Below are 23,435 nucleotides of genomic sequence, written 5' to 3' on the forward strand. Positions count from 1 at the left end.
TTGTAGCAAAACAAGTCGCTTCGAGAAGGTAGTTGGATATATCTAGAATTTTATCTATCCACTTAGAATAGAGACTGGACTTATGTGTATATGTATAGTAGCATTTACAACCATTCGAGTGCACCTGAAGCAGAACTGAAATGTGTGTTGACTCTAGGCCACTATGACAGTACTTGCTGACCGCAGTTAAAGGCATCTTTAGACATTGTACTTGTACTTGTACTTGTACTTGTATTTCTATTATGTGCATGGATATACATGCTGTTGGACACTGTTTTGTTCTGCTGTCTGTTGTTGGTCGATTGCTCAGATTCAAGTGATTATTATAATTCCTCGCACCTTTCCCACTATGCAGCTTTGGTGCCATTCCATGTTCACCTTGGCACAATATGTTTAAGTGTCTTATTCAGAATGGTTGACATGTATATTGTGGAGAGGATTTAGATGTGTTGTTGAGGGGGGGGGTAAAAATGATTTGACAACAATAAACCTTAGAAAACCAATGAATGTCCCAGAAATCTTAAAAGATCCACCTTTCAATAAGAAAAAGAAGAGTTATTTTCATATCTGAAACTTATGTGGAGTTTATTGTTCAATGTTATACCATCATTAAAACATGACGAGATAATACAGGTGTTGAGGTTGTTCTACAAACTCCCTGTACATTACTGAAAAAAGGACCATCAACATCCTGTTGGACCTGGCCCTTTTTACAGGATCATCCCCATGCCATGCCTCTTAAGATGACTATTGTCTGATAATAAAAAGGTTTTTCAAAATGTCCTCTTTGTAGGTTTGTAGTTTATATCTGGCTTCAAAATACAGCATTGTCTAGCAATGTTTTGAAAAAGGGGGGTTGGTTGTACCCCGTTATTAGACCCGCCCACGACCCCACCCACTGGCCCTTCAGTGCGGCCCTCGGCCACAAACCATACTGCAATTTTGGCCCCCGAGAAAATGTTTGTGAGTACCCATGAGCTAGCATGTCATCAGAGTAGAAAGAAGCAGTGCGAACAAAGTGAAGCCAAGTCTTCTTCAGCTATATGTCAAGAATATGAAATAAAATATGCCTGCTACAATTTTGAAAAGAGTTTAAGACACATCTTTCTAAAGAAAACCCAATCTATCACTGACTGGGGGTTCCTGGTCCCCTCTGCCCACATGGGCCCTGTTCTAATGGGATCCATTCACAACGTCTGTCTATTGTACACAAATTGTTTCTGCATACCCGTCTTGCTGTAAAGTGCTTATCAGCTTGCGTGCTACAAATACCTCTAAGTACTCCTGTACATAGTGTTTACATACATACAAAGGAATGTAAATGGTTTTCAAATGTTTGCTTTTTAAACTGCACAAGATATCCACTTAACAATCTAACATTAGGTCTTGAGAAGCAATGGCCCGGCTGCTAACAGATAATTTATTTTATTTCAGACATTTCCCTTGCTGTTGATGCACATCGCAACGGGACCTTCAGTGATTCTAGGGCAGAGAAGGTAAAGAAGCTTCCAGTTAGAAAGTAGAGTATTGAGGAAGTGGTGGAGCAGGGAGGTGGGGAAAAGAAAATTAGGAAAAGAAGAGAATATTAAATTGGATTAAGATTTACTTAGAAGCCCCACAAGTTTATTGATTAGACTCTTATAATAAAATAATTGCATTTGAGATGTCCCAGCCTAAGATTCACTCAGGAATAAAACTCTATAGTGGTGATAATAATGAAGAGCCTCCGAGGGCGCTTCTGTTTCTAAGTACTTCAAACAATAGAAAGTGCAACTACAACAAGGTGATGGATGAAATGCTCGACTTAATCTCAGTCACTGGAAATAGCTCGGGCTGCATTCCAGTCCATCATGTTTTTGCCTCCATGCCACTTTACACAAAGGCCCACCTTAACAAATCAGTACATACCCTGCTCCTCATAGGAAACAGTGAGGCTCCCCTAGAAGGGACTGCAAACAAACCCAGACTGGTTTCTACCTACTTAAGACTCCTCAGTGAGGTATAGCTTGAGTCCTATGACACAGTGAGGATGGGACCTATACCTTGGCATACCCATCTCACTTAGGGTGTCACCTGCAACAACAAGGTGAAGAATAGCATGCTTCAATTAATCTCACCCACTGACACTAGCTCAGGCTGCCTTTCAGTCCATTGTTTTTTGGCAAGGGTTGTTCTAAAAGTTGGGTTCTGTGCTCACTCTGCCACTGTAACCAAGCTACTCCTGACTGATGAGTTCCATTCAGGGTGAAACCAGTCTTTGGTTGTGTTCCAGTTTAGGGAGGACCTGGCAAGGCAGTCTGGGCTCAACTCTTCCTAATGGAGCAGGGGCAAGACTGATTTCCATATGGGGGGAATCCAAACTGAGGTTTTGTGGTGGGCAAAATAACAATGGGTTGGAGTGCTACCCAGAGTGATTGCAACTGGTTAGACTTATAGCAAGCATTCCTCCCATCACCTTTTTTGTGTTTAATGTACCATCCTAAGCGGCAAGGATATGCCTAGATGTGAGTCCTGTGCTCACCATGCCACTGGAACCAAACTGCACCCAGGGTGTACCTTAGTCAATGTGGCTTGGTGTGAATCTCAAATTTCCCAACTAAAACAGCAGTGATCAGCAGAATGGAGGGGTGATATAATCAAGGGTCTAAATGGACTGTTTTTAAGTGGAACAGGGTTAGTACTAATTTGTAGTAGGTGAGTCTCTGTGTAAAGTTTCACAATGGTTGAAACAAATAGGAAGGAGTGCTCCACCAAGAGATTGCCAGTGTTGCAGTTCCTCCCTCCCCCCATTTTTTGCCTGATATTGATGCTGACTTGACTGTGAGTGTGCTGGGATCCTGCTAACCAGGCCCCAGCACCAGTGTTCTTTCCCTAAAAATGTACCATTGATTCCACAATTGGAACATCCCTGGCACACAGATAAGTCCCTTGTAAAAGGTACCAGAAGTACCAAGGGCCCTGTGACCAAAGAGGATCCCTAAGGACTGCAGCATGTGTTGTGTCTCCCTAAGGGATCCCCTCACCAAACACATGCACACTGCCATTGCAGATTGTGTGTGTTGGTGGGGAGAAAAAGGCAAAGTCGACATGACATCCCCCTCAGGGTGCCATGCCTACAAAACACTGCCTGTGGCATAGGTAAGTCACCCCTCTAGCAGGCCTTCCTGCACTAAGCTAGGGAGCACTATACCACAAGTTGGCATAGCTGCAGGTGCAAAATGCCCCTACAGTGTCTAAGTCCATACTTAGACAGCATATGTGCAGTGTGGCCATATTATGTATACGGTCTGGGAGTTTGTCATTACAAACTCCACAGTTCCATAATGGCTTCACTGAATACTGGGAAGTTTGGTATCAGACTTCTCAGCACAATAAACCCCCACTGATGCCAGTGTGGGATTTATAAAAAAAATGCTTACAGAGGGCATCTTAGAAATGCCTCCTATATTTTGCCTATTCCTCTAGTGTAAGACTGACTGGTCTGTGCCAGCCTGTCACTAGCAGACAAGTTTCTGACCCCATGGGGTGAGGTCCTTTGTACTCTCTGAGGCCAGAAACAAAGCCTGCTCTGGGTGGAGGGGCTTCACACCTCCCCCAGCAGGAACTGTAACACCTGGCAGTGAGCTTCAAAGGCTCAGGTGTCATGTTACAGTGCCCCAGGGCACTCCAGCTAGTGGAGATGCCTGCCCCCTGGACAAAGCCCCACTTTTGGCAGCAAGTCCAGTGGGAAACTTAGGAAAAACAAGAATGAGTGACCACTTCTTCTTGGACCCCCTCTAAGGTGTCCAGAGCTGAAGTTACCCCATCCCTGCAGAATCCTCCATCTTGGTTTGGATGACAGGGACCAATAGGGTTGGGAATGTGCCCCCCGCAAAGAGAGTGGGCACAAGGAGGGTGTAGCCATCGTCAGGGAAAGTAGCCATTGACTACTGCCCTCTGACCCCTGTAACAGCCCTTAATGTTGTATTGAAGGGCTTCTCTGAACCCAATTCACCAGGTCCCTGGTGACCTGACAAGAAGATGAAGGACTGCTTAACTGAAAACCCCAGCAGAGAAGAAGGAAGACGACAACTGCCATGGGTCCAGCCCTACCGTCCAGTCTCCTGCTTCAAAGAACCTGCAAAAGAAGAGCGACAAGGCCAGCAGGACCAGTGACCTCTGCCCAACACCAGAGGAATGCCCTGCACCCACAAGGACCAAGAACTCCAGAGGACAGCGGCTCTGTCTAAGAAAAACCTACAACCAAGGACTCCCACCTCACTCCGGATGCGTGAGTCCTGACCCCTGTGCACCCGACGCCCAAACACATTGTCCAGGTGGTCCACCTAGCAAGAGAGGATCCCCAGGAGATTGCGAGCAAATGCCCACCCTCGGTTGACCTCTCCACCCCTCCACGACAACACCTGCAGAGGAGATCCCAAGGACCCCCTGACCGCGAAGCTCCGAATGAAGATATCTGATACCTAAAGACCCACTGTACCCGCAGCCCCCAGGCCTTGGAGAAACCAACACCCGGTGCAGCTTCATTCAGCAGGCAGCCCTCCTCCCTGTCCAACTGGTGGTGTGCCCGAGACACCACCCACCCCCACCCGATCTCGCCTACAGCCTCTGAGTGACCCCCAGGGTCTCCTTATAGACGAGCATTGGAAACCCAACGTCTTGGTTGCACCCTGTACCCGGCCGCCCCAGTGCTGCTGAGCGTGTGTGTTTGGTGCCTACTCTGTGCCCCTCCAGTACTCCTACAATCCCCTCTGGTCTGCCCTCTGAGCTGCGGGTACTTACCTGCACGCAGGCCTGATTCCGAGTACACCCGATTTCCATAGGAGCCCACGTTGAATTTGCTCATCTTTGACCTCTGCACCCGGCTGGCCCTGTGTTGCTGGTGGTGGGTGTTTGGGGTTAACTTGAACTCCAACTGGTGGACTTCCTAAAACCCAGAGACTGAAACGGTAAGTGTTGTACTTACCTGTAAACCGACCTAACTTTCCTTTCCTCCAGGAACTGTTACTGAAAATTGCAGTGTCCATTTTCTAAAACAGATTATTGCCAATATTTCAAGAACTGTATTACTTACCAATTTCAAACAAAGTACTGTTAATGTCTGTGTGAAATACAAAACTTTTGAGGTACTTACCTGCAACCTGAATCTTGTGGTTCTAAAAATAAATAAATAAAAATCTATTTTTGCTATATGAAACTATTGGTCTGCAGTTAAGTCACTGAGTGTGTGCTTCTTCTATTGACTATGCGTGTACAACAAATGCTTTGCACTACCCTCTGATAAGCCTAACTGCTTGAACAGACTACCACAAAAGAGAGCATTAGTATTATCCACTTTAGCCTCTGTTAAGACTCTGGGGAACCCCAGAACTGTGCACACTATGGCCCTCATTACAACCCTGGCGGTAACACCGCCAACAGGCCGGCGAAAAAAAATATGGAATTACGACCACGGCGGAAACCGCCAACAAAGACAGCCACTTTAACACTCCGACCACCAGGGTAGAACAAACAAACAGCGTGGTGGTAACTGCCAACAGACAGGCGGAAGGCAATGTACCGCCCACCCTATCACAAGATGCCAAACCGCCACCTTTTCTAGGGCGGAACCAACGCCATCAAAAATACAGCGGAAACAGTACACAGAAGGGGAAATCACTTACCTCTCCACACCCCATGAGGAACCAGGACGCCATGGAGCCAGAACTGTACATGCTTCTGGCGATCGTCTTCCCGCTCCTCTATCAGGAGCTCCAGAGACGGCGGCGACGACCACAGTGAGTACTGTACCTACAACACAGGGGTGGGGGGGGGAAAGAGAGTGACACACACACGCAACACGCAACACCCCCACCCTCACCCACAACACCAGACACACAAATACATGCTGCAGCATTACATACACACCTCCCACCCCCCCTTCAATAACGCAAGGACAAAAGAAATTGATTTGAACAATTGTAATCAATAAAAATCCAGTAGTAAAAACTATAAATACCGTGTATACAATTATGTACACCAACTACATAAGTCCGGATAGTGCACAAATCATTGTCTGTGGACCACTGGGCCCAAAATGCATGGGCGAGGCCCACACTCGATACCTGACTCCAAATGGAGAGAACACTGCAGGGACATCAGATGGAAAATAAACAGGCACCTCAGGGGGATGGGTAGGGGGAGCACCTCAGCCTGATGAATGCACAACACCACTGCTCCACGAGGGGGCTCCATGCCCAATGATGTATCCTGGGGAGTGCAAAGCCACAGTTTCTCAAGTCTTTTCAGTGGGTGGTTTGCCCACTGCATTATCCTGGGGAGTGCAAAGCCACAGCTCTCAAGTCTCTCCAGTGGGTGGTTTGCCCACTGCATTATCCTGGGGAGTGCAAAGCCACAGTCTCTCAAGTCTCTCCAGTGGGTGGTTTGCCCACTGCATTATCCTGGGAGTGCAAAGCCACAGTCTCTCTAGTCTCTCCAGTGGGTGGTTTGACCACTGCAGCATCCTGGTGAGTGCCAAGCCACAGTATCACAAGTGGATGCCTTTCTCCACTGGTTTTGAAGGGGGCTTTGTGCCCAGAGTGCTTCATCCTGCCAAGGACTGAGGTAGTGGATGCCTTTCTTCACTGGTTCTGGAGGGGGCTTGGTACCCAAAGTGCTTCATAGGACGAATGACCACTGGGGATGGCAGCCATGTCTGCGGTGGTGCCACTGGCTCAGGATGTCACGGGGCCGCTGGCGGTGCTTGCAGCAGTGTCAGGCGCAGCGGTGCTTGCGGTGGTGTCAGTCGCGGCGGTGCTGGCTGCGGGCTTTGTGGCGGCGGTGCTGGCGGCGGGCTCTGTGGCAGCGGTGCTGGCAGCGGGCTCAGTGACAGTGGTGCTGGCGGCGGGCTCTGTGGCAGCAGTGTTGGCTGCGGGCCCTGTGGCAGCAGTGCTGGCTGCGAGCTCTGTGGCAGCGGTGCTGGCGGCGGGCTCTGTGGCAGCGGTGCTGGCTGCGGGCTCTGTGGCATTGGTGCCGGCAGCGGACTCAATGACAGTGGTGCTGGCGGCGTGCTCTGTGGCAGCGGTGCTGGCGGCGGGCTCTGTGGCAGCGGTGCTGGTGGCGGGCTCTGTGGCAGCGGTGCTGGCAGCGCGCTCAATGAAAGTGGTGCTGGCGGCGGGCTCTGTGGCGGTGCTGGTGGCGGTGCAGGTGGCGGTCTTCTCCACCGTACAGGTTGGCGTCGACGTGGACAGAAGGTGTGACACTGGTCCCTCAGTCGGTGCCACCATGCCCTTTCCTGACCTGCCCTTTAGTTTCTGGCCCTTCCCCACCTTTGATGATGGCGCAGTTGTCTTGCCACTATCCCCTTTCGTTTTCCCTGAACCCTTGGTGGTAGGTGTTTTCTGCTTCTCCCTCTGGGATGTGGGCAACTTTTTTATCTTGGCAGGTGGCGGAATGTCTTTGCCCTCCCTCCGGGGCACACTGGCAGCCCTGATGGTTGGCGCACTCCAATAGCCCGCAGTTGCTGGCACCACTGTGCCTGGTGATGTGGTGGCTGAGGTGCTGGGTTGGGACCTGGAAAGCCTGGCCCTAGGGGACGGGCAGGGGGGAAGGTGGAGGGAAGAGGTCAATATTAGCCAGCAAAAGTTTTTTAGACACACTGGGGAGGGTAGATGGAGGGGGTTTGGGAGTGGAGGAAGAGATAGTGGTTGTAGGAGGTGTACGTCTGCTGAATTTGGGTGAAGGTGCATGGGCTGGAAGCTGTTTTGAGGTGGATGGCTGTTGGGTGGGTGTGCCTGCATTTGTGTACTTTGGGAGGAGGGCTCACAGACACACTGGGCGAGGACACAGGGGATGTGTGAATGGTAGTGGGGGTGGTGAGTGCACGTGAGCGGTGTGTGGTGATGGGCGTGCCAGTGATTTAGGTAGTGGCTGAACATGTGGTGCATGCAGGTGTGAGTGGAGACGAGACAGGGAGACGTGGAGGAGGGGGATACAGTGGAGGCAGTGGATGTTGGTATGTCTGCATGGGTATGATGCTTGTGTGAGTGCCTGTGGGATGTGTGGTGCTTATGTTTGCCTGAGCCACTTTTGTGTGTTGAGGTGTGTGCATGCTGGTCTGATGTTGCGCTTGGGATAGGCTGAGGTACAGGGGATTGGGTCTGGGTGGAGGAAGTTGGAGGGGGGAGGCTGGACACAGGGACAATGGCTGCCATCAGTGCTGAGCCCAGAGCCTGAAATGCTCTCTGGTGGGCTGCCTGGCCAGAATGAATGCCCTCCAGGTAGGCATTTGTTTCTTGCAAATGCCTCTCAACACCCTGGATGGCATTCAGAATGGTAGACTGCCCAACAGTGAGGGATCTCAGGAGGTCAAAATAGCCTTCTTACTGAGGGCAGCAGGGCTGACTGGGGCAGGGCCTGAGGTGCCCTGGGGCGAAGGAGATGCCCACCTTCCTGGGTGAACGGGCACGGGACACACGCTGAGGGGCTGCTGGGAGGGCGGTGCTGGTAGGGGGTGGCGGCTGTACCTGTGGATGCGGGGGGCACAGAGGGGCCCGCCACCACAAGGGAGCTCCCATCAGAGGAGGAGTCGCTGTCGCTGCTGTCACCTCCTGCCCCGTCATGGAGCTCCCCTCGCCCTCCGTCCCACTGGTGGCATCTGACTCCTTTGTTTCGCCCTCCAGGGCCAAGTGGGATGCAGCTCCCTCCTGATCCGGTGCTATTGCACACAAGAACAGGGAGACCACAAAAAGGGGGGGGGCACAGAAGAAAGACATGTTCAGTGCATGCAATAGCACTACAGTTGGTGGACACTACAGACACAAAAGTTCCTAGATTATTCACAAGGCCATGGGGTACAAGGCCTATGCCCGATTGCTACACACATGGAAGTCGCAGGAGCCTGACTAGGTGTAGATGGCTCTTACCACTGGTGGGTTTGGGGTGCCACAAAGCCTGCTTCACAAGGGACCTTGCGTACCAACTTAACCCTGGCCTAGGGGAACCCACTGCCCACCTCCCCCACCCAGACAACTCGTAATGCGCGCAGAGTCAAATGAATGTGTTTGTACTCACCCCCTTGTGGCTGCTGTGATGCCCTCAAGTGCCCATCCAACTCCGGATACGCCACTGCCAGGATCCGGAACATCAGGGGGGTCATGGTGCGACGGGCACCCCTCCCACATTGGGAGGCCATCCCCAGCTGGGCCTCCGCCTTCTTGTTGCTCCAGCGGAGAATGTCCTCCCATCTTTTACGGCAGTGGGTGCTCCGTCTGTGCTGTACCCCTGGGGTCCGGACTTCCTTGGCGATGGCACGCCATATATCCTTCTTCTGGTGGGCTCTGACCTAGAGGAATAGTGCAGGGGAAAAGGTAAATCTTTCACCGTCCAGACCGTCATAGTCATTGGCCCACGTTCCCACCCTTGCCCTGACGCACAGACACTCACCGTCCGCTCATGCAGGGCTCAGTCCTCCCCCCCATGTATCTTCCATCCACACCACTCCAAACAGCCATTGCCCATGCAGCATGCTCACAGTGTACTCATCTGTTTGTCTGGAGGACCGTAGAGTAGGGTGTACTGGGGGAGGACCCCATCCACTAACTTCTCCAACTCCTCCGAAGAGAAGGAAGGGGCCCTTTCCCCAGACACATGAGCCATCATTGCTTCCAGACTGAGGTCACAGCAGCACTTGCTGTGTAGGTCCTCTCCTGTTGAAGGTCAGGTATCAAGTGAGCAAACAGAGAGAAAATGGCGGTCACGTCCGTGGCGGTGCGTACCGTCACCGCCGGCTTACATTGTCGTTGGCTCCTGGGACTCATAGGGTCCAATGTTAACCAATGCAGGATTGCGCCGTGGTCTTCGACCGCCACTGCGACGGTGTAGAACACCAGAGCAGTTACCTCATATCCCCTTGTCCCACCTTACAGGTCAGGCAGCCGCCATTTCAGGGGGCCACATGGCAATAACAATAACTGCGTCACGTTGTAGGCCTTGCAATAAATGTGTGCTAATGACAATTTGTGATACCTCAGTGTTGGCTGACTCTCTTCTCGCTGCTCTCGTCCATAGGGCACGTCCGCTGGGGCAGGTGATGAGATGGTGGCATCCTCCGGTGTACAGAGCACTGGTGGACCTGTCGACAATGTAAGAGAGACACGTAATAGTCACCTACAGACTTGATCGTGCAACAATCCATGAACAGTGTGCCCAGTTAGAGCCAGACCTGATGTCAGCTATCCGCCAGCCCACAGGGATCCCATCTGTAGTGCAGGTCCTGTCAGTACTCCATTTCCTGGCCAGTGGGTCTTTTCAAACAACAGTGGCCATTGCATCCGGGATGTCCCAGCCAATGTTCTCTAACGTGCTGTCCAGAGTTTTGTCTGCCCTGGTGAAACACATGTGCAGCTACATCGTTTTCCCTCAGGTGGAGGATTTGCCTACAGTGAAAGGTGACTTCTATGCACTGGGACATATCCCCAGCATCATTGGTGCCATTGATAGGACACATGTGGCCTTGGTACTCCCCCACAGGAGTGAACAGGTGTACAGAAACAGGAAGAGCTACCATTCAATGAATGTGCAGATGGTGTGTTTGGCCGACCAGTACATCTCCCATGTGAATGCCAAGTTTCCTGGCTCAGTGCATGACGCTTACATTCTGAGGAATAGCAGCATCCCTTATGTGATGGGGCAACTCCAGAGGCACCGTGTGTGGCTAATAGGTGAGGACAAGGACCCTATACCCTGTGAATAGTTGTCTGGGTCTGGGGTTGTCCCTAAGGGTTAGTGTGTGTCTAACATTTGTCCCTCGACGTTTGCAGGTGACTCTAGGTACCCCAACCTGTCATGGCTACTGACCCCAGTGAAAAATCCCAGGACAAGGGCAGAGGAACGCTACAATGAGGCACATGGGCATACTAGGAGGATTATAGAAAGAACCTTTGGCCTTCTGAAGGCCAGGTTCTGGTGCCTCCATATGACAGGTGGTTCTCTCTACTACTCACCAAAGAAGGTGTGCCAGATCATCGTGGCCTGCAGTATGCTGCATAACCTGGCTGTGCGACGACAGATGCCTTTTCTGCAGGAGGATGGGCCAGCTGGAGTTCTTGTGGCAGCTGTGGAGCCTGTGGACAGTGAAGAAGAGGAGGCAGAAGAAGAGGATATCGACAACAGAAACAACGTTGTCCAGCAGTACTTCCAGTGAGACACAGGTAAGAAGATATCACTGCCTCACACATCTCATACCATTGTTTGAACTATCATAAGTCTGTCACTTTCACCCAGTGTATGGACCCTGACTTGTCACTTTGCCTTTCCATTTCACAGATGTGGGTCCCACTGTGTGACCTCTGCTATATTTCCTCATGTACTCTAGAGCTGTGTTACATCGGTATGTTGACAAATAATATTGACATTGATATATTCCATAGTTATTGTAAATACACATTTGTGAAAGCACAGCCTGACTCCAGATTGTTTTGTGATTGATGTGTGTTTATTTTTGTGCAAATAAGTGGAGGGGGTTGTAAAATGGTCAGGGGTGATGGTGGAGGAATGTCCATGGCAGAGTCCAGTCTATTTGTTTCACAGGTGCATTGTCCAAAGGGGAATAGGAAGTGGAGCTAGGGCAGTTTAAGGATGAACAGGGTTACACAGTGGGACAGAAGGATGACATTTACGGGGGTCTCATTTCCTGGCGGGGTCTTGGCAATGTTCTCTGTCTTGTTCCTGGATCTCAGGGACCGTTTGCGGGGTGGCTCTCCATCTGCAGGGGGTGGGGTGCTGGTGTTGTGGTCCTGTGGCGGTGCCTCCTGTCCACTAGCGCCGTCAGAGGTGGTAGGCTGTTTTTCATCCAGGCTAGTGTCAGGGGCCCCTTGTTGTGCCACAGTGTCCCTCCTGGGTTTGCCAAGGTCCTGCAGCACCCCTACAATGGTGACCAGGGTGGTGTTAATGGACTTGAGTTTATCCCTGATCCCCAGATAGTGTTCCTCCTGCAACCGCTGGGTCTCCTGAAAGTTGGCCAGTACTGTTGCCATCATCTCTTGGGAATGATGGTACGCTCCCATGATGTAGGAGAGGGCGTCGTGGAGAGTGGGTTCCCTGGGCCTGTCCTCCCCCTGTCGCACAGCAGTCCTCCCAGTTCCCCTGTTTTCCTGTGCCTCTGTCCCCTGAACCGTGTGCCCAGGGCCACTGCCCCCAGGTCCCTGATTTTCTTGGGGTGGTGGGTTTGCCTCGGTTCCCTGTAGTGGTGGACACACTGCTGCTTGACGTGTCCTGGGGACAGAGGGATGGGCTCACTGGGTCGGTGCTGTGCTGGTGTTTCCTGAGTGGGGGAAGCTCTGTGGTGGCTTGTGCCAGTGTCAGGGGAACCAACTGTCCCGAGGTCCCAGATGGGCCGGGCTGGTCATCTCGATCCAGTTGTACAGAGCTGCTGTCATCACTGTGGGCCTCTTCTGTGGGGGAAGTGGACATGTCTGGAACCTCCTGTCCTGTGACGTTTGGTAGGGGTCCTGCAGGGGTGTAAATGCATGATTATTGCATCGGTGTGTGCCATTGTGTGAAATGGGTGAGTGACCCTATACTCCAGTGCTTGCATTCATGTCTAGGTCCTTGTGTGATATTTGGTTTGGGGTCTGTGTGCGTATCTGTAGTGGACATGCTTTGGTGATGGGTGTCCATGCATTGGTGTTGCATGCAGGGCTTGGTGTTGGGATGGGTGGTTTGTGATAGTGGGACATATGTGAGGTGTTGGAGTGATGGGGGTGAGGGTGAGGATGGGGGTATGTGATGGCATGCAGGTAGGGTGGGGGATATAATAGTTAAGAGTTGACTTACCAGAGTCCATTCCTCGTGCTACTCCTGCGAGGCCCTCAGGATGCAGTATTGCCAAGACTTGCTTCTCCCATGTTCTTAGTTGTGGGGGAGGAGGTGGGGGTCCACCGCCAGTCCTCTGTACTGCAATCTGGTGTCTTGAGACCACGGAACGCATCTTCCCCCATAGGTCGTTCCACCTCTTCCTGATGTCATCCCGTGTTCTTGGATGCTGTCCCACTGCGTTGACCCTGTTGACTATTCTGCGCCATAGCTCCATCTGCCTTGCAAAGGAGGTGTGCTGCACCTGTGATCCGAATAGCTGTGGCTCTACCCGGATGATTTCCTCCACCATGACCCTGAGCTCCTCCTCAGAGAACCTGGGGTGTCATTGTGGTGCCATGATGTGGTGTGGGTGATGTATGGGGTGGTGTGTGTTGTGATGTGTGAGGGGATGTGTTTGTGTGTGTTGTCTGAAGTACGTGGATGTTGTGTGGGTGATGATGTTGTGTGTCTGTGGACGCTAGTGTTGTTTCTGGTGGTGTCTCTCTCTGGCCGTCTTTCGCAATTTTGGTAGTAAGGGTTTGTGGGTGATGTGGGTGTTTGTTTTATATTGTATTGGGTGTGTGGGAGTGGTGTGTGTATGTGTATCAGGTGTGTGTATTTCGAATTGTCCAACGTGGTTGTGTTTTGTAAATGTGTTTGTATTTTGAGCGCAGCGGTGTGTACCGCCAATGGAATACCGCAGTTGAAAGACCGCCGCGTGGATTCATGGGTTGTGATAGTGTGGGCGTATTCCTGTTGGTGTGACGCTGGAGGTTTTGTTATCGCCAGTTTATCACTGACCTTTGGTGTGGCGGACTTGAGTGGGTGTCTGGATTTTGGCGGATTTCGAGCTGTGGGTCGTAATATCTGTAGCGGAATTCTGCCGCCGCAGCGGTGTGTTGGCGGTCTTCTGCATGGCGGTAAGCAGGATTTACTGCCAGGTTTGTAATGAGGGCCTATATCTCATTTTGATATAGTATTTACAGAGCTAGCTTTCTACAACCAACATTCATCCATTCACCTTTTATGTGTTTGATTGCCAATATTATCCCAGGAAACCTGAGACTGGCACAGCTTTTAAAGCATACTACTGTCAAAACCTGTGAATTTCAAAAAGTACTACATTTGCACCCATTCAAGGAGTACTTCAATGGGTACAGAGTTACCATTTTTTGAGAACCAGTCGCTATATACGTTTAAATTTCCTCTCCAAAAAAATGAACAGCTTAAAAGCTTTTAACAAAGTGAGATCCTTGAGTAAAACAGACCAAGACATAGCAAACAAGATGCAGGACACCCACACTAAACTACCAAGCGAGGAATTCATTTGGAGGGAGACACGCCCCAAATTTCACCCTCTCCTACCTCCTCAAACTAATCTCCTGACCATCCCAACTGGATATGGTAGATCACTCTGGAAAATCATGTCTACGGTCAAGTACAACACAATGGCCTGGAGTCCCTACCCTGGAATCACCTATTTAAACTGTATGTAAGAAGGGCTCCATGTTTTGAGTCCTCGACTTTTACAAATCATTTTATCAAGTAACTGAAGGCACTTGTACTAAGCTAAACTTGCAAATAGAGGTGGGTGTGCCCACAAATTAACAGGGCGTGCTGAGCCAGAGCTGAGCCAAATATCTGTCTTGGCTCTAGCAGTCCAAGCACAGGCCAAGCCCTAAAAACATTTGGCATGTATATCATGCAATAAACATAATGTGAAAATATGGTAGAATCTTTTAAAAATCCAAAAAATAATTTCTTTAACCAGCGGAAGCATTTCACCTTAGTACATCAGATTCTATCACTGCAAAAACAAGCATTAATTAAAAGTGGTTTTAAACATTAAGTTAGAAACAATAACCCCCCCACCAAAAAAACGACCAAGCCATTAATGAAGTAAGAGGAAAGTAAGTAGTCATGTAAACCCTAAATATGGCCTAGGTATTATTACAGATGAAGCAACATTATACCTAATTAAATCAAACATGATAGTTGCTTTTACAGTGAACATCCTGAACTCGAACATTAAAAACACGTCTTGTGTGAAAATAAATAAAAACAAGGTTCTGTTAAATAAAATGTTTAGCATCACACAATTTGGGCAAGTAGGGAAGCCGGTATTGATTGCTGGTTATCCGGTTTCATATTTTGAAATTCAGCCTTTTGATGTATATCTTGGTCTTCCTTTCTCTCTTTCCTGTTTTACATTAAAGGTGACTCTTTTGCCTTGTATTCTTAGTGCTTGGTGAAAAAACAGACACAGCAAGCCAACTCTGGGCCAACAGAGCCAACTACAATGCCAAGAAAATATTAGCTTGGGAAGTGCCAAACCCCAAACACTACCCTGAAACTATGCCCCTGGCTACAATCTATTGACAATCCCCAATCAGTGCAAAACCAGTTATGGGTTGCTTGTGTTCCTGTTTAGGGAGCACCTGACCTGGCAGTTTGGGCTGGACTGTTCCTACTGGAGCAATGCCAAGGCTGATTTCCTTATGGCTGTGTCCAAACTGAAGTACCATTGTATGCTGGAATGCTATCCCGATAATTTGCCTGTGGTCAGACTTATTGCAAACATTCCTCCCATCACGTTTTGTGTGTTTGATGTACCACCCTAAGTGGCAAGGGTTGGCCCAGGCATTGGTACTAAACCAAGCTACACCCAACTGACAAGCGCAATCAGGGTGAAACCGGTCTTTGGTTGCTTGTGTTCCTTCTCAGGGGGGACCTGGCCTGTATACACATTTTCCTACCCTTTGAGCATCTCTAGCCCAGGTAATTCCATATCCCCTGTTTCCCTATCTTTTATCTTCCCTCCTTTCATGATTAAGGACAGTCCATCCCCCTCTTTGGGTCCCCACCCTAAAGGCGTCCACTTAAAATGTATCCCAAGAGCATTTTTCACCACTCTGTATATTCCTCACCTGCAGGTCTTATTCATACATCCTTCCACAATCTTTCCCTTTCCACCCCCATCTTGTATTCTGTATCTCTTTGTGCATGCGTCTTAGTGATTTTCCACATTTGACAACCTTGCTCTTCCATCAACCAGCATCTCAAAACCATGTGTCTGGCAACAGTTATGTGTCTTTGTGCTTCCTCATTCTATGTTTTCCTCTTTCTCAATTAAACATTTTCACATCTGAAATACGAACAATGATGGTTGTGTTTCCTTTCTCTCCATGCCTCTAGAATTCCTGGACATGGGGCCCAGATGGCCATGGTGCAGTCCTGCTGGTTAATTGTGATAGGGATAAGACAAATTCCAAGGTCATGGACAGCATGGACGAGAGTACCCCTAATCCTGAAGGTAAATAACAATCATGACCTTTAAGCTTCACAAATGCACCATGGTATTAAATGTGATAGAGCAATTTCCAGAGAGTTCTCTCATAATGATGGCAACAAGGCTCTAGTATTTTTAACTGGGCTCAACATAACAGAAATGCAATGCTACAGTGCAGTATGATACACCAGTTGATGGCTCTGGGATATCAATCATTACATGAGGCATCCAGGTCTGAATGATGGCTATGGAACATCAGTCCTCTGATTTATGTTTCACATGCACCAACAGTCCAAATAATGACCTCGTAGGATTTACCTTCCAACTGATTGTTCAAGGCTGTCCATCCTCAAAATATTAGCTCTAGAAAGAAATCCTCTACGGAAAGGATCTTCATCCTCCAACTTAAAGACCTGAGGCATTTCACTGGTCTAGTACGCTGATCCTCCATCTTAAGAAGAACCGGTAAGGTGATACCCAGGGCTTCTTTAGAGATTTTGATCTTTTAGTGGTCTTTTGTACCGTTGATCACCTAGTCCTTCTCAGTAATCTCCCCATTCACATAGGATCACTCAGATGGCCTGTTCACCTCATATGACTGCAGTGTATCTAGATGGGCTCTTCCACATCACACCCTCTGCATGATAGATGTTGTCTTAAATGATCTTATCTTTGAACAATGTAGTGCCATCGTTACATGGAGCATTTCTATGTCCTAATAGTAAAAAAGACACCACTTTTTATCAGTACACCGATTACAGCTCACAGTGTCATTGGCCAGTGAAACACAGCCTAAACATTAGACAATCATTGAGGCCAACTGTTTATCTTTAGCTTTTCCCTACCAATACCGTGGACATATTAACTGATAGTGAGGAGCTCGAGCCACAGATCAAAAACTGTCTTAACAACATGCATGTAAAAGGATTGTCCATAACCCTCTCTACCAATTCAAAGTCCCTTAGCATGCACCAAATACTGCCTCTCTTTCAAAGAGCACATTCATAAGAAATTATGGACAACCACTGTAAATCTAGACTTCCCTCCTGATCCGCAGTACAGACACGAGTTTTGTCACTCATCAGTAGGTTAATGGTCCTGCTGATTGGCCTCTCGGAGTCTGCCCTAAATGTCATTGAAAGACGTATAGCAGGTTGCTGTCGACTTGATGTCTTATCACCCCCCCCCCCACCCAGTGCAAATAAACCCACAGTGCCAGGAGCTTAATCTACAAAGATATCGACAATAATAAACAACACTATCAACTACAAAAGTATCTCTTTGGTCTCCGATTACAAACTATGCCCCAACCTCTAAAACTATCTCTCTATTGACCTTCAGGAAAGAAAATAAAGACCTTATGTTTCTCCTACCAGTCCCCACACCTATCTCCCCAAGTATGCACTCTGCTCGTCCATCGGCTCTTTTAGTAAATGTTGCATTTCTCCAATGCCCAATGAACGTTTGTGAGCACGTACTGTTGCTATTGTAACTTGCACATATCATTATATATTGTCTGCCCCTTTATAGTGCTTCACTGTTACACCTGACTAAGTTACTGTTATATAAATCCCTCAATAAACAAACAGGTCACTATACAGTGATTCCTCCCTCCTTACTTCTCTTGCTCGGGCCTGAAGAGATTTAGACCCTAGGTTATTGCTCTCTCTTTTGGCTATTTCCTCTCTCTTAGATATAAAGGACATGTCTCCGATGCTCCTGAGAAGCCGTGCCCCTGATGCCATCTTCGAGAACTACAGTCTGGCCCTCCACATTTCACATGAAGATGCTGATAAAGTGACCGTGTTCCAGAAACATGGTGAGTAGGGAGAGCCCAGCTACATCATTGTCTGAGTGTAGGGTGGACCAAGTGAGCGGAAGGAGAGCGGTAACAAATGGGTGGTATTTATGATGTGTGGTGCTACTGTTCCGATACTCACCTGTCTGAGTGTACCCCTGGAGCTGCCACTCTCAGATCGTCTTTTGATGGGGTGTGGCCACCTTGCATTGATGCGCTAAGAGATTGTCCTTGACTTGTTTTATCCCCAAAACTAAAGGCATGTTTCCACTTAGTAATACTCCTCGTATGACATAGAGAGGCACGCCTCCTTTTATCTTCTATAGTCAGGTCTACAGACTGAGAGAGACCCCTCTGCCTGTGAACAACAACTTTTTTTCTCTTGATTGAAGGGTTTCATGTAGTGAGGTACTGTTGCCAATTTTGAGAGCTTTCTGGTGTTTCTCTTTAAACGAAGCTAGAGGTCTGTCTCACGACTGGGTGTATTGCTTCCTGTGGGTTCAGAGAACCCTTTGTAGAGTTGTTCTAAGTGGAGATACATCTAGTCTAGGGGTCTCCATCCTTTTTTGTAATAAGAACTAAAGTTCAATGAAAACCATTCTGGGCTAACAATATTATTAGAGTTGCAATAATGACCACAGCTTATATTAGAGACCACCATATGCAATATTACCAGCAGTTTATCAGGCAAGACTGACAGAAGTAATGTAAAAAAACACTTTGTCAATGTGGAATGCCTATACATGGGTAATCCGTAACAGCCGTAGCTGCAATGCCCCAGCACCAGGTTAGTAGTATTAGTAATAATTCTCCCCAGTACCACCTGATTAAAGACTCAAATATCAGCTTTAACTATATTTGAGACATTTTTCAGCCAACATAAACTCATGAGTTCTGAAAATAGTCACATTTTTTTCTTGAAATCACACTTCTCCATTTTGGTATAAATATATTCATTTAGACTGCAACAAGTTTCTAATTTAGTTGGCTAGGCTGCACAAAGGAGGGCTACTTGGAGGCAGCAGGTGAGCTACCTGTAGTGCACGAGCTACTCGTTGGAGAAACCTGCTCTAATCATACTCTTCTGAGATATATTTGAGCCACACTGCACCCTGTGCACAACGTAGTTATCAACTCTTAGGCCCTCACTCTCAGCTGCGCAGGTTGGAAAGGGAAGGGCTGGACTGGGAACCAAAATCAGCCCTGGCAAAGATGTTCAATCTAGTCCCGCCTAGTGCTGAAAGATTGCACATTGGAGACGTGCCCAGTGAGAGCCTAATCAGAAGCTCTCACAACACTGTCTCTGACCTTCTCTTTCGCTACATCCTCTTTCCCGCCCCCTGTCTTTCCGTCGTCTCTCTCGCTATTTGAGCCTCCTGTCTTATGCTCCCCCTCTTTCCATGCTCCAACGCCCTTCCTTCCCTCTTTTCATCCATCTATCTTATCTCTTACCTATTCTACCCGTCTCATCTCCCTATCTGTTTGGCCTCTCTCCTCCCTCTCTTTCCCTAGCTGCTCTTTTATTTTATTTTTCTCTCTCTCCTCTCTCTCTTCTTGTCCTTTCACCCTCCCTCCCTCTCTGTCTCTCTTTCTCTGCTTATGTCCTGGCTTTGCTTTTTGCAATAAGCCCCCAAGAGTTGGAGACATTGACAGAAGCACCAGCAGCAGATTTGTACCTTCTTAAAGAAAACAAGTTTTTAATGGCTCCAGGTCCCGGGAAAATGTCAGATGGATTGAATGGCCACTCCAGCCATGTGAAGGGGGAAATAATGATGCAATAACCAATGTTTCCCCATCCCAAACTGCAGAATACGGAATACCACCTGGTCTGGGTTGAATACCGTCAAGTCTCATCAGTCATTTCATAACAAATGATATCGCATTTTCGAGGGTCACTCCGAGCCCTCTGTAAGAAGATGTGTGTAGTGTTGCTGCACGAGTGGGCAAGGCCACTCCCCCGTGTTAAGTCAGGGGTCAACAGATGTCACCCCTGTGATACAGCGCTGGAGTGAGTGCGCCGATGGTGATGGGGCATGGGCTATAAAAAGGACACGGAGGCGCAGGAAATGGGTGAGATAGCGAGCGAGATTAAAGTAAAAGAGTTGGTGTGCCATACCCTTACCGAGTCCCCGTCCTTCTTCCAGCGCGATGAGGGTGGGCCTACCTTTAAGAGGTAGTGCCTGCACCCCCAGCACACGGCACTGTTCCAGCTCTGTGCTGTGCCGCCCAGCGCCTTGCCCAGCGCGCGCGGCGTGCATCGCAGCTCATGCTGCAGCTTGTCTATGAAGGCCCGGCCGGACCCGCCCAGAGGCGAGCCCCCGAGGTGCGGTGAGAATATACTGCCGGAAGCCCGCAAGGCACCGCCGCGCCCTCCCAGCCCGCCAATAAGGATCTCCTGCCAGCGGCCTGCAAGGTACTGCCATGCCCTCCCAGTCACCTGTGTCTCATAAAAGGGCTCAGGGAACACCACCACGCCTTCCCAACTCTGCTGGTATCCTTGTCGGAAGGTCGTAGCCAATGCCGAGAAGCTCCACACCCTTTGAGGCCTTCCCTGGGCACATCCTGCTCACGGCTGAGGCGCCCTCCAGCAAATTGCCCAGCCACAGGCCCCGGCCAGCGTATTGTGGCCACATTGCTATCTCCAGCTGCCAAACTACCCTGGATCTTCGTCCTACCACTTTTTCCTGGCTGCACAGTGTAGATTTCTTTCCCCAAAAGCGCGTGGACGCCGTACCAGCAGAAGACAACCTTCTTCCACTTCTAAGGGTGAGGAAGCCGGTGCCCCCAGGCACCAACCATGCTGCACTCTATCCAATGGCCCGCAGGCTCCCTCGCCATGGCTGGCATCCCTCCCTTGGAGCCGTTCACCATCACAGGAGCCCCCCCACCCAGGCTGCGGGGTGGAAAGTATGGGTGGAGCACCTCGAAACCTACTTCGAGGCCCTAGACATCCAAGCTGAACAACGGAGGCCCCTCCTCCTCCTCCTCTGAGGTGCAGACATCCATAAAGTGTCCAAGTCAGTGACAGAAGCAAGGCTACACACATATGACACTTTGAAAGGGGCAATCACAGCGCTCTTTGAACCGTACGCAAATCCAGACTATGAGTGGCTCTTGTTACCCCAAGCCCGCCAACCCCTGACAAGTCAGTTGACATCTTCTATGTGCAGCTAAAAGAGCTAGCCAGCACATGCACGCTGCCCAATAAAGAAGACGAAATCCGGGCACAGTTAATCCAGGGATGCTCTTCATCGAAACTTAGGGAGCACATCCTGCAACAACCAAACATGCTAATGAGGGACATCCTCACTCTCGGACGATCCCGAGAACTGTCAAAGACAAGCGCTGTGCACATGAAGCAAGCGCCGACAGTGCAAGTCAAAGCAGAGCCGGTCAACGCAGTGACCGCAAACACGCCGCGGGCAAAAGTCAACAGCTACAAAGGGAGGCAAAAGGACAGACCCTGCAAATGGTGCGGCAGCCCGACACCACACCCCGGCACCTGCCCAGCCCGGGGAAGGACCTGCAGCGCGTGCAGGAAAGCCAACCACAAGTCTGCCGGTCCACACCACGGATGGCGGCTCCCACACGGAAGAGGTCAGTCAGAACAATTGATCCCGCCCCAGACTCGGACAATGAAATGGACAATGACCACCAGGTAGTCCATGTGGTACACACCATTGGCGGCTGCCCACATGTCAGGTACTCCTTCAAGGACTCCCCCTATCGGCTTAGTTGACACCGGCGCTTCAATAAACCTTATGGCCATGGACGAATACCGGAGGCTATCCAGGCCACTGCCGCCACTCAGACCCACAAGAGTGCAAGTCTTCGCATTCGGCAACACCCAACCTCTGGAAATAGCTGGGGTATTCACTGCGGAAGTTGCCCACGATGACACCAGCAGGGCCACCAAAATCTATATGTCCATAGAAGGCTCAGGGTTTCAGCTTGGCTGCCAGACCACCCAAGATCTCAACCTAGTGCACTTCGCATTTGGCATCCATGTTAGTGCTCTGAAGGACCTAGTGGAGGAGTTCAGCTCCCTCTTCGAAGGTATTGGCTGCCTGAAAGGACCACCCCTCCAGCTCCACATAGACGAGTCGGTTGCCCCTGTAGCCCTCAGACATCGGAGGGTGGCTTTCCACCTGCGTCCAAAGGTAGAGCGAGAGCTACAGCTCCTGGAGCGGGCAGGCATCATCCAAAGGGTATCAGGCCCTACCCCATGGGTGTCTCCGATTGTCGTGGCACGGAAACCCAAGCAACCAGAAGCCGTCCAAATCTGTGTGGACATGCGCCTACTGAACTATGCAATCAAGAGAGAAAGGCATCTGACCCCGACCACTGATGACATCTTAAGTGAACTATCCGGATCCCGGTGGTTCTCCAAAATGGACCTCATATCAGGGTATCACCAAATCATACTGCACCCTGACTCTCGGCCAATAACCACCTTTTCCATGCACACCGGCCTCTGGAGGTACACACGGCTCAACTTTGGTATCTCTAGTGCAGTAGAGGTGTTTCAACATGCCATCAAGGAGGTCCTGAGAAGGCTCCCGGGAGTCCTCAATGTGAGCGACAACATCCTGGTATACGCCCCAACCTTGGACGAACACATGAGTAGACTGCGAGCTGTGTTCGTGAGGGTGCAAGAGCAGGGGCTGACGCTCCACAGAGATAAGTGTGACTTCCTCAAGCGGTAGATATGCTTCTTCGGATACCGATTCTCCGAACACAGAATTGGACCAGACTTACACAAAGTCAAAGATATTCAAGAAGCCTCAGTTCCCACGTCTGTCTCGGGGGTCCGAAGCTTCCTTGGCATGGTCACGTATTGTGGCCAGTTCATGAGAAACTTGTCCAATATCACTGGCCCTCTAAGACGGCTCACCTAAGCTGACCACCAGTGGGTGTAGGTCTGGGGAGAGGAACAGGAGCGTGCATTCCAAGCCACCAAAGACGCACTCCCTGCGGACACCACACTGGCGTTTTTCGATCCCCAATGAGAGTCACAGCTGGTTGTTGATGCCAGCCCCACGGGCCTAGGGGCTGCCCTGGCACAAAGGCAAGACTGTGGGTAGTGGCCCCCGTTGCTTTTGGCAGCCGCACGCTCACGCCTACGGAGCAGAGATACTCCCAAATCGAATGAGAGGCCATCACCATCCATTGGGGGTGCCGCCATTTCAACCTGTATCTGTATGGAAAACCGTTCTCAGTAGTAACTGATCACAAACTACTGCTGCCCCTTTTCAGAGGGTCATCATCGAAACCTCCCCTGAAGATCGAAAAATGGATACTGCAGCTTCAAGAGTTCGACTTTATCGTAGATTACCAACCAGGAACGCGGAACCCGCCGACTTTTTGTCACGACATGCCTGCCTGGCCTCCCCCCAAGACGTGGCAGAAACCCAGGAGTCAGAGAGATATGTGCGGCTGGTTGTAGACCGGGCCAGACCCCTGTCCATACTGCTCAGCGAGGTAGTGGTAGCCACCAACCGGGACGAATGTCTA

General features: G+C 49.8%; 1 protein-coding gene across 1 annotated transcript in view; it reads left to right on the forward strand.

Annotated features, from left to right (window-relative positions):
• The window catches only part of LOC138301767 (protein-arginine deiminase type-3-like), an 81,736-nt gene that overhangs the window by 12,073 nt on the left and 46,228 nt on the right, over window positions 1–23,435 (forward strand). The window contains exons 2-4 of the mRNA XM_069242274.1: window positions 16,030–16,147; window positions 17,817–17,942; window positions 20,814–20,834. Coding sequence (XP_069098375.1) covers window positions 16,030–16,147; window positions 17,817–17,942; window positions 20,814–20,834 — 265 coding nt within the window. The remainder of the gene's footprint in view (window positions 1–16,029; window positions 16,148–17,816; window positions 17,943–20,813; window positions 20,835–23,435) is intronic.

Source organism: Pleurodeles waltl, chromosome 6 (assembly GCF_031143425.1).
Source record: "Pleurodeles waltl isolate 20211129_DDA chromosome 6, aPleWal1.hap1.20221129, whole genome shotgun sequence".
Classification (NCBI taxonomy): Eukaryota; Metazoa; Chordata; class Amphibia; order Caudata; family Salamandridae; genus Pleurodeles; species Pleurodeles waltl.